This window comes from Podarcis raffonei, chromosome 4, assembly GCF_027172205.1.
Source record: "Podarcis raffonei isolate rPodRaf1 chromosome 4, rPodRaf1.pri, whole genome shotgun sequence".
Classification (NCBI taxonomy): domain Eukaryota; kingdom Metazoa; phylum Chordata; class Lepidosauria; order Squamata; family Lacertidae; genus Podarcis; species Podarcis raffonei.
The window spans coordinates 79,734,232-79,747,139 of NC_070605.1; the positions used below are offsets into that span (position 1 = coordinate 79,734,232).

At 40.6% G+C, this 12,908-nt stretch overlaps 1 protein-coding gene across 1 annotated transcript; it reads left to right on the top strand.

Moving 5' to 3' along the window:
• The first annotated feature begins 7,018 nt into the window (after positions 1 to 7,018).
• LOC128411843 (F-box only protein 36-like) lies at positions 7,019 to 12,813 on the top strand. Its single transcript, XM_053384337.1, has 4 exons — positions 7,019 to 7,446; positions 7,825 to 7,933; positions 12,004 to 12,176; positions 12,427 to 12,813. Exons 1-4 carry the CDS (start codon positions 7,351 to 7,353, stop codon positions 12,589 to 12,591), a joined length of 543 nt encoding a protein of 180 aa, XP_053240312.1. The 5' UTR covers positions 7,019 to 7,350; the 3' UTR covers positions 12,592 to 12,813.
• Positions 12,814 to 12,908: the final 95 nt, after the last annotated feature.

The window sequence follows — 12,908 nt, forward strand, 5'->3', positions numbered from 1 at the left end:
CAGATATGACCCTTAGGAAATTGAGACTTGCTTTAGAAAGAAGTGCAAAGTATATCACGCTTGGGTGACCTCTGGAAGTGATTCTACTGGTAGTTATTTTTACCAGTGCCTTGGTTTTTTTTTAATTACAGAATTTTATTTTGATTGTTTTTATGACTGTCACTAGCCACTTCAAACATTTGGAGAGGCAGCATGTAAAATGTTAAACAAGTCGAATACTACAAGGTGCTAGACTGAATTTTCTATCCTACAAGCTTTATTATTACATTATTAAAGTTAATAATAATGTTTTGATGTTGGGCTTTAAAGTATCTTTATGTCTCAGCACAGGTTGGTCTCTTGAAATGAACTTCCACAGCTGAGAATAGAACAACCAAATAAAAAGACCCCATATTGAAAGATCTAGTTTCACAGAGTTGGGTTCTAATAAACATAATGTCACTCAAAACCAAGAATCTGAACCCCTTTATAAAATGTATATTAGGGATTCTGACCCTATAATTTTATATTAGAAACATGTGTTAGGAAAAATTAAAGGTTAAGTCTCAGAATCAGTCCAAGTCTCAGAATCATAAAGTGAAATGATTGTACTATTTGCTTTAAATAAACAGTAGTATTTATTACAATGTTTTTAAATATTTATTTTTATTATGTATTTTGAGTTTTTATATTGTGATTTTATGTTGTAGCTGCCCTGAGACCTGGGGGTATAGGGTGGTATACAAATTTAATTAATAATAATAATATGAAATACTAACATTAATATAATGTTCCTCCTGTGGCACAATGGGTCAGTGCATTTGGCTGTTAACCAGAAGGTTGGTGGTTCGTGCCCACCCAGGGACAGCTGTGGGCAGGATTGCTGCAGGGGGCTGGACTAGATGACCCTTGGGGTACCTCCCAACTCTACAATTCTATGATCTGTGTCTGTTTGCCCATAGCAGTACTAGTACTTCATGATACATCAGGAAAATAAAAATGGTTTGGGAAGTTACGGTTAAAAACAAAGCACATGTAACAACTAAACATAAGATTTTGTACTAACTGACTGGGATGAAATCTCCCCTCATCTAAGAACACCACATATTTACTATAAGAATCAGGGCACCACACTAGGAATATTTAATAGGATTAGATGAATGGTATGCCAAATGGTAGCCTAGTACATGCTGTCATTACTGAATGCACCAAAGCCAACCCCTTTCAAGAGTCACCTCATGCTGAAAAATGAATTCTACTCTTCCTACCCTACCCTCTATTCCACCATTCTCTCCGCCTAATTTCCAGCGTTCCTGGTCCTGGTTTCAGAACATCACATCTCCACAGGCAAACATGTCACATCAGAAATCACAATGCAACTTAAGAACTTTCTTTTTAAAGTTTTGATCTGTCCTCAACAGATGAACAAGCATCAGCCAAACCATTCAGTGTATACAAACTATCTGTTTGGTTATTTGTTGAATTAACTGCTTCCAGCCTTTGGAAACAGCAAAGAGAACCACCTTAATAAAATGGCAGTACAGTTGTACCTTGGGTTAAGAACTTAATTCGTTCTGGAGGTCCGTTCTTAACCTGAAACCGTTCTTAACCTGAGGTATCACTTTAGCTAACGGGACCTCCCGCTGCCACTACGCCGCCACAGCACGATTTCTGTTCTCATCCTGAAGCAAAGTTCTTAACCCGAGCTACTATTTCTGGGTTAGTGGAGTGTGTAACCTGAAGCGTCTGTAACCCAAGGTAAGGTAAAGGTAAAGGGACCCCTGACCATTAGGTCCAGTCGTGGCCGACTCTGGGGTTACGGCGCTCATCTCGCTTTGCTGGGCGAGGGAGCCGGTGTACAGCTTCCGGGTCATGTGGCCAGCATTTATCTACTTGCAATTTGACGTGCTTTCGAACTGCTAGGTTGGCAGGAGCAGGGACCGAGCAATGGGAGCTCACCCCGTCGCGGGGATTTGAACCACCGACCTTCTGATCAGCAAGTCCTAGACTCTGTGGTTTAACCCACAGCACCACCCGCGTCCCCGTAACCTGAGGTTGTTGCTGTTGTTTAGTCGTTTAGTAGTGTCCGACTCTTCGTGACCCCATGGACCAGAGCACGCCAGGCACTCCTATCTTCCACTACCTCCCGCAGTTTGGTCAGACTCATGTTTGTAGCTTCGAGAACACTGTCCAACCATCTCGTTCTCTGTCGTCCCCTTCTCCTTGTGCCCTCCATCTTTCCCAGCATCAGGGTCTTTTCCAGGGAGTCTTCTCTTCTCATGAGGTGGCCAAAGTATTGGAGCCTCAGCTTCACGATCTGTCCGTCCAGTGAGCACTCAGGGCTGATTTCCTTAAGAATGGATACGTTTGATCTTCTTGCGGTCCATGGGACTGTCAAGAGTCTCCTCCAGCACCATAATTCAAAAGCATCAATTCTTCAGCGATCAGCCTTCTTTATGGTCCAGCTCTCACTTCCATACATCACTACTTGGAAAACCATGGCTTTAACTACACGTACCTTTGTTGGTAAGGTGATGTCTCTGCTTTTAATGATTCTGTCTAGGTTTGCCATCGCCTTTCTCCCAAGGAGCAGCCGTCTTTTAATTTTGTGACTGCTGTCACCATCTGCAGTGATCGTGGAGCCCAAGAAAGTAAAATCTCTCACTGCCTCCATTTCTTCCCCTTCTATTTGCCAGGAGGTGATGGGACCAGTGGCCATGATCTTAGTTTTTTTGATGTTGAGCTTCAGACCATATTTTGCACTCTGCTCTTTCACCCTCATTAAAAGGTTCTTTAATTCCTCCTCACTTTCTGCCATCAGTAACCCGAGGTACCACTGTATAATATGCTTTCCATGAGACTATTTAAGCAATGGTATTTGCACCAACAGAATACAGTAGTACCTTGGGTTACATACGCTTCAGGTTACATACGCTTCAGGTTACAGACTCCGCTAACCCAGAAATAGTGCTTCAGGTTAAGAACTTTGCTTCAGGATGAGAACAGAAATCGTGCTCCAGCGGTGCAGCAGCAGCGGGAGGCCTCATTAGCTAAAGTGATGCTTCAGGTTAAGAACAGTTTCAGGTTAAGTACGGACCTCCGGAACGAATTAAGTACTTAACCTGAGGTACCATTGTAAAACATGTCTTGAAATGTGCATCCCACTGCTGCAGTTAGGCAAAAAAAATCCAAGTCGATGTTGGCCTTACACCAAGGTTGGGGTGGGTACCTGTGGCTCTCCTGATGCAGGTGGTCCCCAACACCTAATGGGGCCCGTTAACCCCTAGGCAGGAATTACTCCTAATCCCAAATAACTGAGCCTCATAGTCCAGCCTTTAGGAAACAGCAACGATACTGTGATACTGCGCATAAACGTTGAGAGCTTAGGGCCGACGGCAAGCACAGTTGAACACGGGCGGGGCGGGGGGGGGGAGAAACCGTTTGATCGTGTGCACGTACAAGTCTGCCAGCAACAAGCGGTTTGCAATGAAGGGGGAGGTATCAGTGGGGGAGGGAGAGAGCCGACAGACAAGAGGAGCTGTGCGCGCGCGCAGAGAACGGGGGAAGGGAACCGAGCGCGCGCAAAACGCTATGTGAACGGAAAGGGGGAGGGGACAAAAGGCTACTGTGGTGCGTTAAAAAAAAAAGGGGGCGGGGAGGCGAGCCGAGCTTTTCACACATGAGGTGAAAAGACGTCCCTGTCCGTTACCCTATTAAACTGGGCGGTCGAGGTGGGGGAGGAGGAGAAGGAAGCGGGGGGGGGCTGAAGAAACGGCAAAGTACCTACCCGGGAGAAAACAACGGCGACGGAGAGAGAGGCGCTACAATGGCGGCTGCTCTCACAAGCCAGAGAGATGCCGGAGACTGTGGCGCTCGCGGGAGCGGGCGGGGCGGAGGCGTCGGCTGAAGGCGCCAGGCGACGGTACTGAGGCGGTGCGGTGGGTAGGCCGCGCGGCGACACAGGCGCCCTCTCATTGGCTCGCGCCGTCCAGCTGCTGCCCAACTGCTGCTTGAGTTCGCTCCGCCCCCCGCCCCGCTGTATAATTCGGCGCAGGCGCGTGGCAGCGAGGAACGTAGTTGGAATGACGCTCTTGAGGAGAGAAGAGACTGCTGGAGGCGCCATGATGCCTCCATCTTCCCACGCTTCCCGTGAGGAGGAGATGGGAGTTGGGACTCCTCCGTCGTGGTGTTTACCTGACAGAGATTGCATGCTGCTTAGTTCTCGTGACTAGGTAGCCATCCTACAAGTTGGGGGCTCACGTGATTGGAATTAATAATTATAATATTAATTAATAATAATTATATTATATTATATTATATTATATTATATTATATTATATTATATTATATTATATTATATTATATTATATTATATTATATTATATTATATTATATTATATTATAATATTTTTCCTGGCATTTGTGTGTTGGTTTGTATGAATAATGATAGAAAAGCAGAAGGTTGGCTCCTGGTTCTTTGATGTGCTATTTTTCCGTTTCCCATGCACAGGAAATGCAGGCGAGAACTAGACCTAAATTGTATGGCAGCCTCTCAATATGTTACAACCGAAGGGAAGGTTACCTGCATTCACCAGCCTGCTGTGGAAGTCCTGGGATGCGAAAGCATTTGTTGCATTTTGCAGAGGAATGGACATACCTTTACATCCTTTCATTTGTATGCCGCCTTAAAACCATGCTCAAGGCTGCTTACAACATTTTTTAAAATTACTTGATTGAATCTTTATACAGCCCTATACCCGGGGGTCTCAGAGCAGTTCACAGAATAAAATCAACATATAAAACCACAAAATATATAATAAAAATAAAAACAACAACCCAATAGTCCCCCCAAAAAACACATTTTATACATAACCAAGGTTGTCATAAACACTAAATAAAACACCAAAAAGTACACAACCAAACTGAATGATTTCCACGTAAGTCATAATCAGATCTAAAACAAAGATACAAAAAAGAACGGGAACAAACTCCGCCCCAACAAAATCCCCTAAACTATATCTCAGCCCAGGAGTGTTCAGCAGCCTCAGCTTTTGTAGCTGGAGTCAGTCTGGGCCCTGGCATTTGAACTTCGTATATAAATAGCACATGCATGTGTGTTACATTTCATTTGTTGCGGGAGGGGAGGCGCCACAGCTTTTCTCCATAATGAATACAGTGTATAAAAATATATATACACACTAGCAGGCTTGTACCCAGCATTGCTTTGGAACTCTAAGAAACCGAAAAATCTGTGAAGTTTTGAAAGGTTCAGTCTTGATTCAAAATGGTGCCCAATTGTATCCAAACATAACACAGATTAAAACCTTGATCTCAGGAACCACCACACTAAATTTGGTTAAAATTAGTGCAATTTTGAAAGGCTCAGTCTGCCATCTTGATTCAAAGTGGCATGCAATAGTATCTAAATGGAAAAAAAACCTGCTCCGTATCTCATAAACTATACAAAATTTGGTTATAATTTCTTAACAGCCGTCCAAATGCATAAGACAAACAACTTTTCAATATATATTCAATATTTGGCAACGGATAATATTACCTGAAAATAATCATGCATCTGATGAATTAGAGTCTAATTCCTAAATGCTTATACCTCAGTATTCCTGTTAAGTTCTTAAGGTGCCACAAGACTATACATGTATTCATTACACACACACACACACACACACACTGATTCCTCAAAGTGCAGTGTTTGCTGACCTCTACCGGCTGATAACCTAAAAACAACAGTAACAAATCAGAGCTGAAAATTTGAAACATCCTTATTTGTATGGGGAAGAAATAATATATTTCTGCAACTAAAAGTGTATCATCTGGTGTTCTTATGTTACAAGAAAGGAAACTATTTTTGTTACTTTGTTGTGTTGCTGTTTTGCTGTTGCTTTTAAAAAGCCAAAACCATGCTGTGATTTATTATTTCTGCTACTTTGAGTGATCTACACATAAAGGAGCATCTTTCCCATTATCAACAAGCAGGTAAGGCCTTGCTTGTAGTGCTATTGACAGATGTGATCTGTGCAGTGCTGCAGTGCAGAGCCTCCTCTGTCATGGTGTCTTGGTTGTGGAATTCGCTTCTATTGGAGACACCACCCCATTGGTTGCTTTCAGATGTCAGGTGAAGATGTATCTGTTCCTTTGAGTGTGGATGAGTTCAATAACTAGCTTATCAGCTTTAGGAGTATCTGTTTTATTTAAATGTTCTTGTCAATGGGTATTGGTTTTGTGGTTTTAACATACCTATTTTGCAAGGCTTTGGGTACTTAGCTCTGAAGGATATCAGTAAGAGGATATATTAACCATATTTAATCCTCCACAAATCCATGTGTGTAGGTTAACAAAGAAAAATGGTGTGTACCTGTTTTTAATATGTGGGGCTTGTGCATAAAGTAGCAGAATTTACATTCCATCATTGGGCAGATGTTGCGAAATATAGGAATAGGTTTTTTAACATTTTTTTAAAACAAACAGATTTATTATATTCCAGCTCCTTAGGGCAGCTGGCTCCCTTTCCCCCTTTTTCAATAAATCAGACCACAGACTACAAGGTAAGTTTAAAATAATTTACTTGCAGTTACGGAGACTTGCATATTCCTTAGTAACATGGTTACGTAATATGGTTGTTATATATTCCTACCTATAATAAATAAATGACTAATAAACTGAAGTTGACTCAATACTGTATAAAATATAAGTTTTTAATAGGCAGCAGCTACTACATACTAGATGTAGGTTGCCTGCTTGGGTGGGGGCTAAAAGTCGCAGCTTGGCCATCAGAAGCTAACCAGTGAATGAGATGAAAATCTGAGTTTTTGCAGCTTGTTGTTCTAAGGCTGTGTATTTTTGGGATGACGCCAACAACAACTGATGTTCCTTTAACAAAATTCATTGTGTGAATTAGTTAATGATTGCTTGTTTGATATTGAATGCTCAGTTTGAAGCCTAGGAAAAAACAGATTTTTTTTTTTGCTTTTTAAAAAAGAAATAAAAATCAAAAAGTGCTGTCTTCTTCCAAGGTAATTGACTCTCTGGCATCTGTAATACTACTCCTGGAAAGTGGGGAGTGCAAAACATGCTTATGAAACCAGTGGGACTTGAAAAAAAAAACAATGCATGCATAGAATTAGGCTGTGTTTTTTGTTTGTTTTTAATATTATCCTCCTGGTGATATGAATATTGAACACCTGAGTCCTCCTTGGGTAAAGAACCTGAGTTCAGGAATGCAAACACTAGCCATGTATTTATAGAGCACGTGGAGTGGGCTGAAGTCAAGTCCTTCTCGTATAGAGTCCATAGAAACAACCTTGGGAGTCTGTGATCTCTACTGCAAGCTGAAAGCAAGTAGACAGTGTCAAAATGACTTCCCTGCTGCAGGAGAAACTCTATGAAGCTCACACTCAGGCACCTCCTCCCAGCAAAGACTTCCATCACTTGACCATCACAAAAAATGAGGTAAAAAATAGAGAGATTTCTTGCTCTCCCTGGTTGGAATGTGTTTTACTGAAGAAAGCCCAAGAGAGGTGAGAAATCTGCATTTGTTGGATAGCTGATAAAGGCACAGGGTCTCTGCCAGGAAGAAAAAGGTGGGCAACCCCAAGCATGGTTGTTCAGGCAGATCTGCTAGGGGAAAGCAAACAAATGGTGGTAATCCTATCATTGTTTGCTTTTCTTTTTGTATGCAATGCAATTAATTAATTACTGCACAGATCTAGGTCGTGACAAAGTCCTGCATTTTCTGCTTTATATCTGGACTGACTAGGCTTTTGACAAAATAAAATAGGACATAATAATGCCCAACCTGACTCATTCTTTTAAACCTGAATGCTTTAGGTTATCTGGCAGTCCTGGAGGATTACATTTCGACCAGATCGAGAAAGGATTTGCCCAAGAGAAGTGAAGAAACCCCATAAAGATTTTCTCTTGGATGAACCATTACACAGCAAGTATTGAGTGGGCAAAGAAATAATAGAATTTTGATTACCCACCCCTCTGAAAAAAAGGTTGTTGTGCTCTGTCCAATGGCCATATTCCTGCTTTTACAACCTAATCGTGTGCACGTTGACTCTGAAATAAACCCCAGTGAATTCAATGGGACTGTCTTATAACAGACTGATCCCATGTATGTTTACTTGGAAGTTCATTGCATTGTTGAAGAGGATTTACTCTCAAGAAAGGGTGCATAGGATCACACAACCTTGGGATGAATATTTGGGCTGCAATCCTAGGCATACTTCCATGGGATGAAGTGCCATGGAACTCAGTTCGGTATTACATCTGAGTAAACTTGCTCAGGATTGGATTTCAGGTGTTAAATTTCTTTTGACTTTTCTTATTAATAAACTTTGGCCGTGCAAGTGGAACATTCGTAAAAGTGAAACACTGAATTCCATCCACTTACTGGGAGTAAGACCCATTGAATTCAATAGGACTTATTTCTGGGTAGACACAGTTAGGATTGCAGCCTTGGTTGTTTGTGAATAGTCAGAGTTACCTAAATGCTCCAAGTGCACTAGAAACATAAAGGACGCCTGGACAGTTAAATCCAGTTAAACTTGACTATAGGGTGCGGCGCTCATCTTGCTTCAGACCGAGGGAGTCGGTTTTTGTCCACAGACAGCTATCTGGGTTATGTGGCTGTCATGACTAAACCACTTCTGGTGTAACAGGACACCGTGACAGAAGTCAGAGTGCATGGAAATGCCGTTTACCTTCCTACTGCAGTGGTACCAATTTATCTACTCGCACTGGTATGCTTTCGAATTGCTAGGTTGGCAGTTTGAAACATAAAGTGAGATCACAGGAGTGTAATTGAAAACCTCAGATAATTCCCGAGTAGTCCATTTCATTGTTTTTATTTTTGTATTTATATTTCGGATTTTCAATGATTTTGTTTGTTTAACTGCCTTTACATTCCTTCTGGGGATAGAGAATTGAAACTACAAATTATGGTTTAAGAAGTCAATCTGAATTTCAGATCAATATTGGATGGCTAATGTAAATAAACTGGATGGTAAACAATTGAGAATGACTGCATTGGGCTCTCAAAGTAAAATTACTTATTAAAATGCAGGGGGAGACAAATACACAGTGGTTAAACATACTAAGTTACAGCATCAAAATACTTTTAAACAAGTGAAAAAGGAAGCTAGTACTAAATGTCAAACTTACATGAATACTAAAAAGGGTTTTAGCTATTGATGGACCAGGTCTATAGAAATTATCATCTAATATTCCATTCTGTAGGGCAGGGAATATGTAGCCCTTTAGGTGTCATTGGATTCAGATTCTCATCAGCTGCAGCCAACATAGCCAGTGGTCTGGGATGATGGGAGTTGTAGTCCAGGAGCATATGCGGGGTACCATGTTGGCTACCCCTGATATAGAGGAATTTTTAAAATAAAAACCCTGCTAATTCCTTGTCACCTACTAAATCACAGTTTAATTATTTCTATTTAGTTAGAAATTATTCCCCATGCTAAATGGCGTTATCCCTGCTCAGCAGTTGCATTATTAACAAAAGAGTTTCACTGACAAAGTCCCAAGTAGAATGACATAAAGACCTACAGCACATTGGCTTACTTCCTTATCTTCCTGTTTCCTGGCAAATAGCATAGTATTGCAGTATGCTGAAAAATGTTATCAACCAAGGTCATGCTATACAGTAGAACAGAACATTTAGTCAGAGAAAAACAGAACACTTCTAGCAGATTTTTAAAATGTAACCCTCAATTTGCCAAAAAAATTAATCAGTAGCCATATCGAGCCATATGCCTGCTGTCAGGTAATGCTTAGGCGTATACTAGGTGTAAACTAGTCTTGCTACAACTGATAATCTCTCCTCGCTTCTTGGGTGAGCAGGGAATTTCTGAAGGAAAATGAAAATGGGAGGTGTGCCTTAATGGATTGTTAGCTCCATTGCAATCCCAAATATGTAAATCAACATTAATTTTTATTCAGTGGGAGAAATATGTCTTAAAAGAGCTTTAAAAGTCAAATCTCTACATCAGTTCTTACAACCACCAGTGCCATAATGTCAGGGCAGGTGTCATGTCCTCTGCCAGTTGTACGACAGGCTGATGCTGCATGCATAACTCCATCCAAGTCGCTGCAAGCACTCAAAAAGCAACTCTTGCAGCAGTGTGTGAAAAGTCATTCCAGGAAAAGTGCTGTGAGTGGCACTAGCCTTGATACAATCACCTGGGGCTGAGAGAGCCAACTTGTAAACTACCCAAGAAACAGATATAACCAGTGCTTTTTTTTCTTTAAAAGTGTTTGGGGGTACTCTCATTTTCCTACTCATATCGAAATACTGCCCCTCAATGAGGCCAAACTGAGATTCACAAAATATTTAGGGGTATGCATACTCCTGTGTCCCCCCAGAAAAAAAGCACTGGATATAACATTGACTTTTGAGTACAGACATGTGTTAATGGCACTTAACCAGCGTAAGCAAACCATCTTGGGGTGGTCACCATTTGATCCCAATAGGGTTTTCGTTGGTTTGGTTTGGCAAGTTAACACTAAACCTTTTTTCTTTCTTGATATTGTCACCACTTCTCCCTTTACCAAATGCCCATTGTATATGGCTCTTCCATGACATTTGTAGAATCAGATCTTAACTCTGACTTAGAGTGCTTCCATAATGTCACTATTTTCAGGAGGGATTCAATCATATACTAGCAAATTAAAGTTGATTTGGAACTTTTGCGTAACATACCTGCTTTGTCAGAGGATTGAGTTTTTTTGTGGAAAGGAAAGCATGGGACAACTCTTTCTTCACCCAGTGCCATCCAATCTCCCCCCAAACCAATCAGGATGAAGACTTTCAAAGAGGTTGTCTGGAAGTGGCCTTAGTTGCGTATGAAGCATCAGTTGGATGTACTTTAAATGTATGGTACAGATCTGCCCAATCTCTCATTTTTTCCATGGAAATACTTCACACTAATGGAATGCAGTGTCAACTGCCAAGCAGTTAGTACATTTACTCCATAGGGTTAAATTTAATTTTTTTTGTCCCCTGTTGCTTTTTAAGACATTCATTCCTTCTATAGACTTAGCTGTTTGTTCTGGTTATGTACTTAACGAATAGTGCTAGACCACATGGTGTGGTAGCTATGGAGAAATCCATTTATCATTCCTAATACCTTAAGCACACACAGCAAGCCTTCCTGCCTTTCTGATTTATATAATTATACTTCAAGTCAATTTTTATTTATATTTGGAACCTAAAAGGCTTCCAGAGTGCAAAGGGCTGCAGTGTGTGCATTGTGCTTAAGAACAAGAATTGCTTTAAACATAGTTGGTGAGTGCAAATAATATGCCTTTCAGTATGACATGCCTGGGCAATTCAGAATTAGTATTCTACTTAATGATTATCATGGCAGCTTGCCCTTTACTCTGGGCTAAATTGCCTATTCTTAGTATGATAGACTGAATTGCCCTTCTTGTATCAGGCTTTCCACCAATGCACAGGACTTATCCTTATCTGGCTTATGGGTGCTTCCAGACTATTGCTGTATTCAGGCTTGATTCAATCACATAGTGGCAAATTCAGGTTGCGGAATTAAAGCTGATTTGGCGCTCTTGTGCAAGAAACCCACTTCCCCACAAAAATTGACTTTTTACAAGAAGGAAAGTGAGAGGGAAATGCATTGGAAAGTGTGAGTTAACAATTGCTTGATATTTAACTTTCCTATAAACAAATCAGAATGAATGCTCAATAAACAGGTCATCTGGAAGTAGCCTAAGTTTCAGTCTTCACAGTCATCGGGTATCATATTAATTATATTTATTAACAGAACAACCATGTAATCCTATATATACTCAGAAGTAAACCATGCTGAGTTCAATGAGCCTTACTTCCAGGTAAGTTAGGAAACAGCAATAGAATGAAGTTTCTCTTTCTTTTTTTGTATGTGCCCTTTCCCATTTAGCTTAGCACAGTGCCTTTTACTTTGGCAGTATTCCTGTTTAAAATCTCTTTGCTCGTATATTTTTTCTTTTACTCAGAACAAATGCAAGCTGTCTTTGGGAAGAAAACGGTAGACTACATTCTCAGCTTATGTCAAGGACACTATGACTTCCTCCATCGAATTCCTGACCATTTGATCATACACATCCTGTCATTTCTTAATACAGAGGATATAAGGCAATTGTCAAAAACATGTAAAAGGTTTCGGCAGGTAAAAATTCTGACAAATGTGTAATCTTGATGCAATCTAAATGATTTTAGCTTTACAGAAGTAGCAAGTACGATCAGTTACCAGTGGCAGTTACCATGTAGAACCAGAATAATATGAGCTTAAGAGTAGACCAAAAGATTTGCAAGTTATGTTGTAGTCTGAAAAGCAAACAAATACATTGTAAAGAAAATGAGAATCTGGCCTACTCACACGTATTATGTATCATATATTGCAAATATTTTTATTTTAGCTATGCAATACTGAAGAATTTTGGGAACGAAGAAAAAGAGTGCAAGATAAATACACTCTTGATATACAAACTGTCAAGGTTTCAGCTTACAAGAAGCCAACTAATTTCAGACAAAGACCAGGCTTTTTGCCACGGATGCAAAGAAGGCAGACCACATTCTTCTGAAAATGATTGCAGATTATCTTCCAAGACTCCTGCATTCCACTTCTGCTAAAATCATCTAGGTACAAAAACTGTCTTCAGAGGCAAGACTTGCTATTTCAAAAGTTCACCAAGCTGGTACACAGGAATGAAAAAGCCTGTACCCAGTGGTGCATGTAACAATATACAGAAGACAAAGCCAAAGCTACAAAGTGACATCGTAAAATCTTATTCATAATGAAGAACACATAATGAAGAAAATCTTATTCATAATGAAGAATGCATAGGCGTTTTTGGACAATAAACGCTTCACAGCACCAGTGAGCTTTGGAGCACATAAA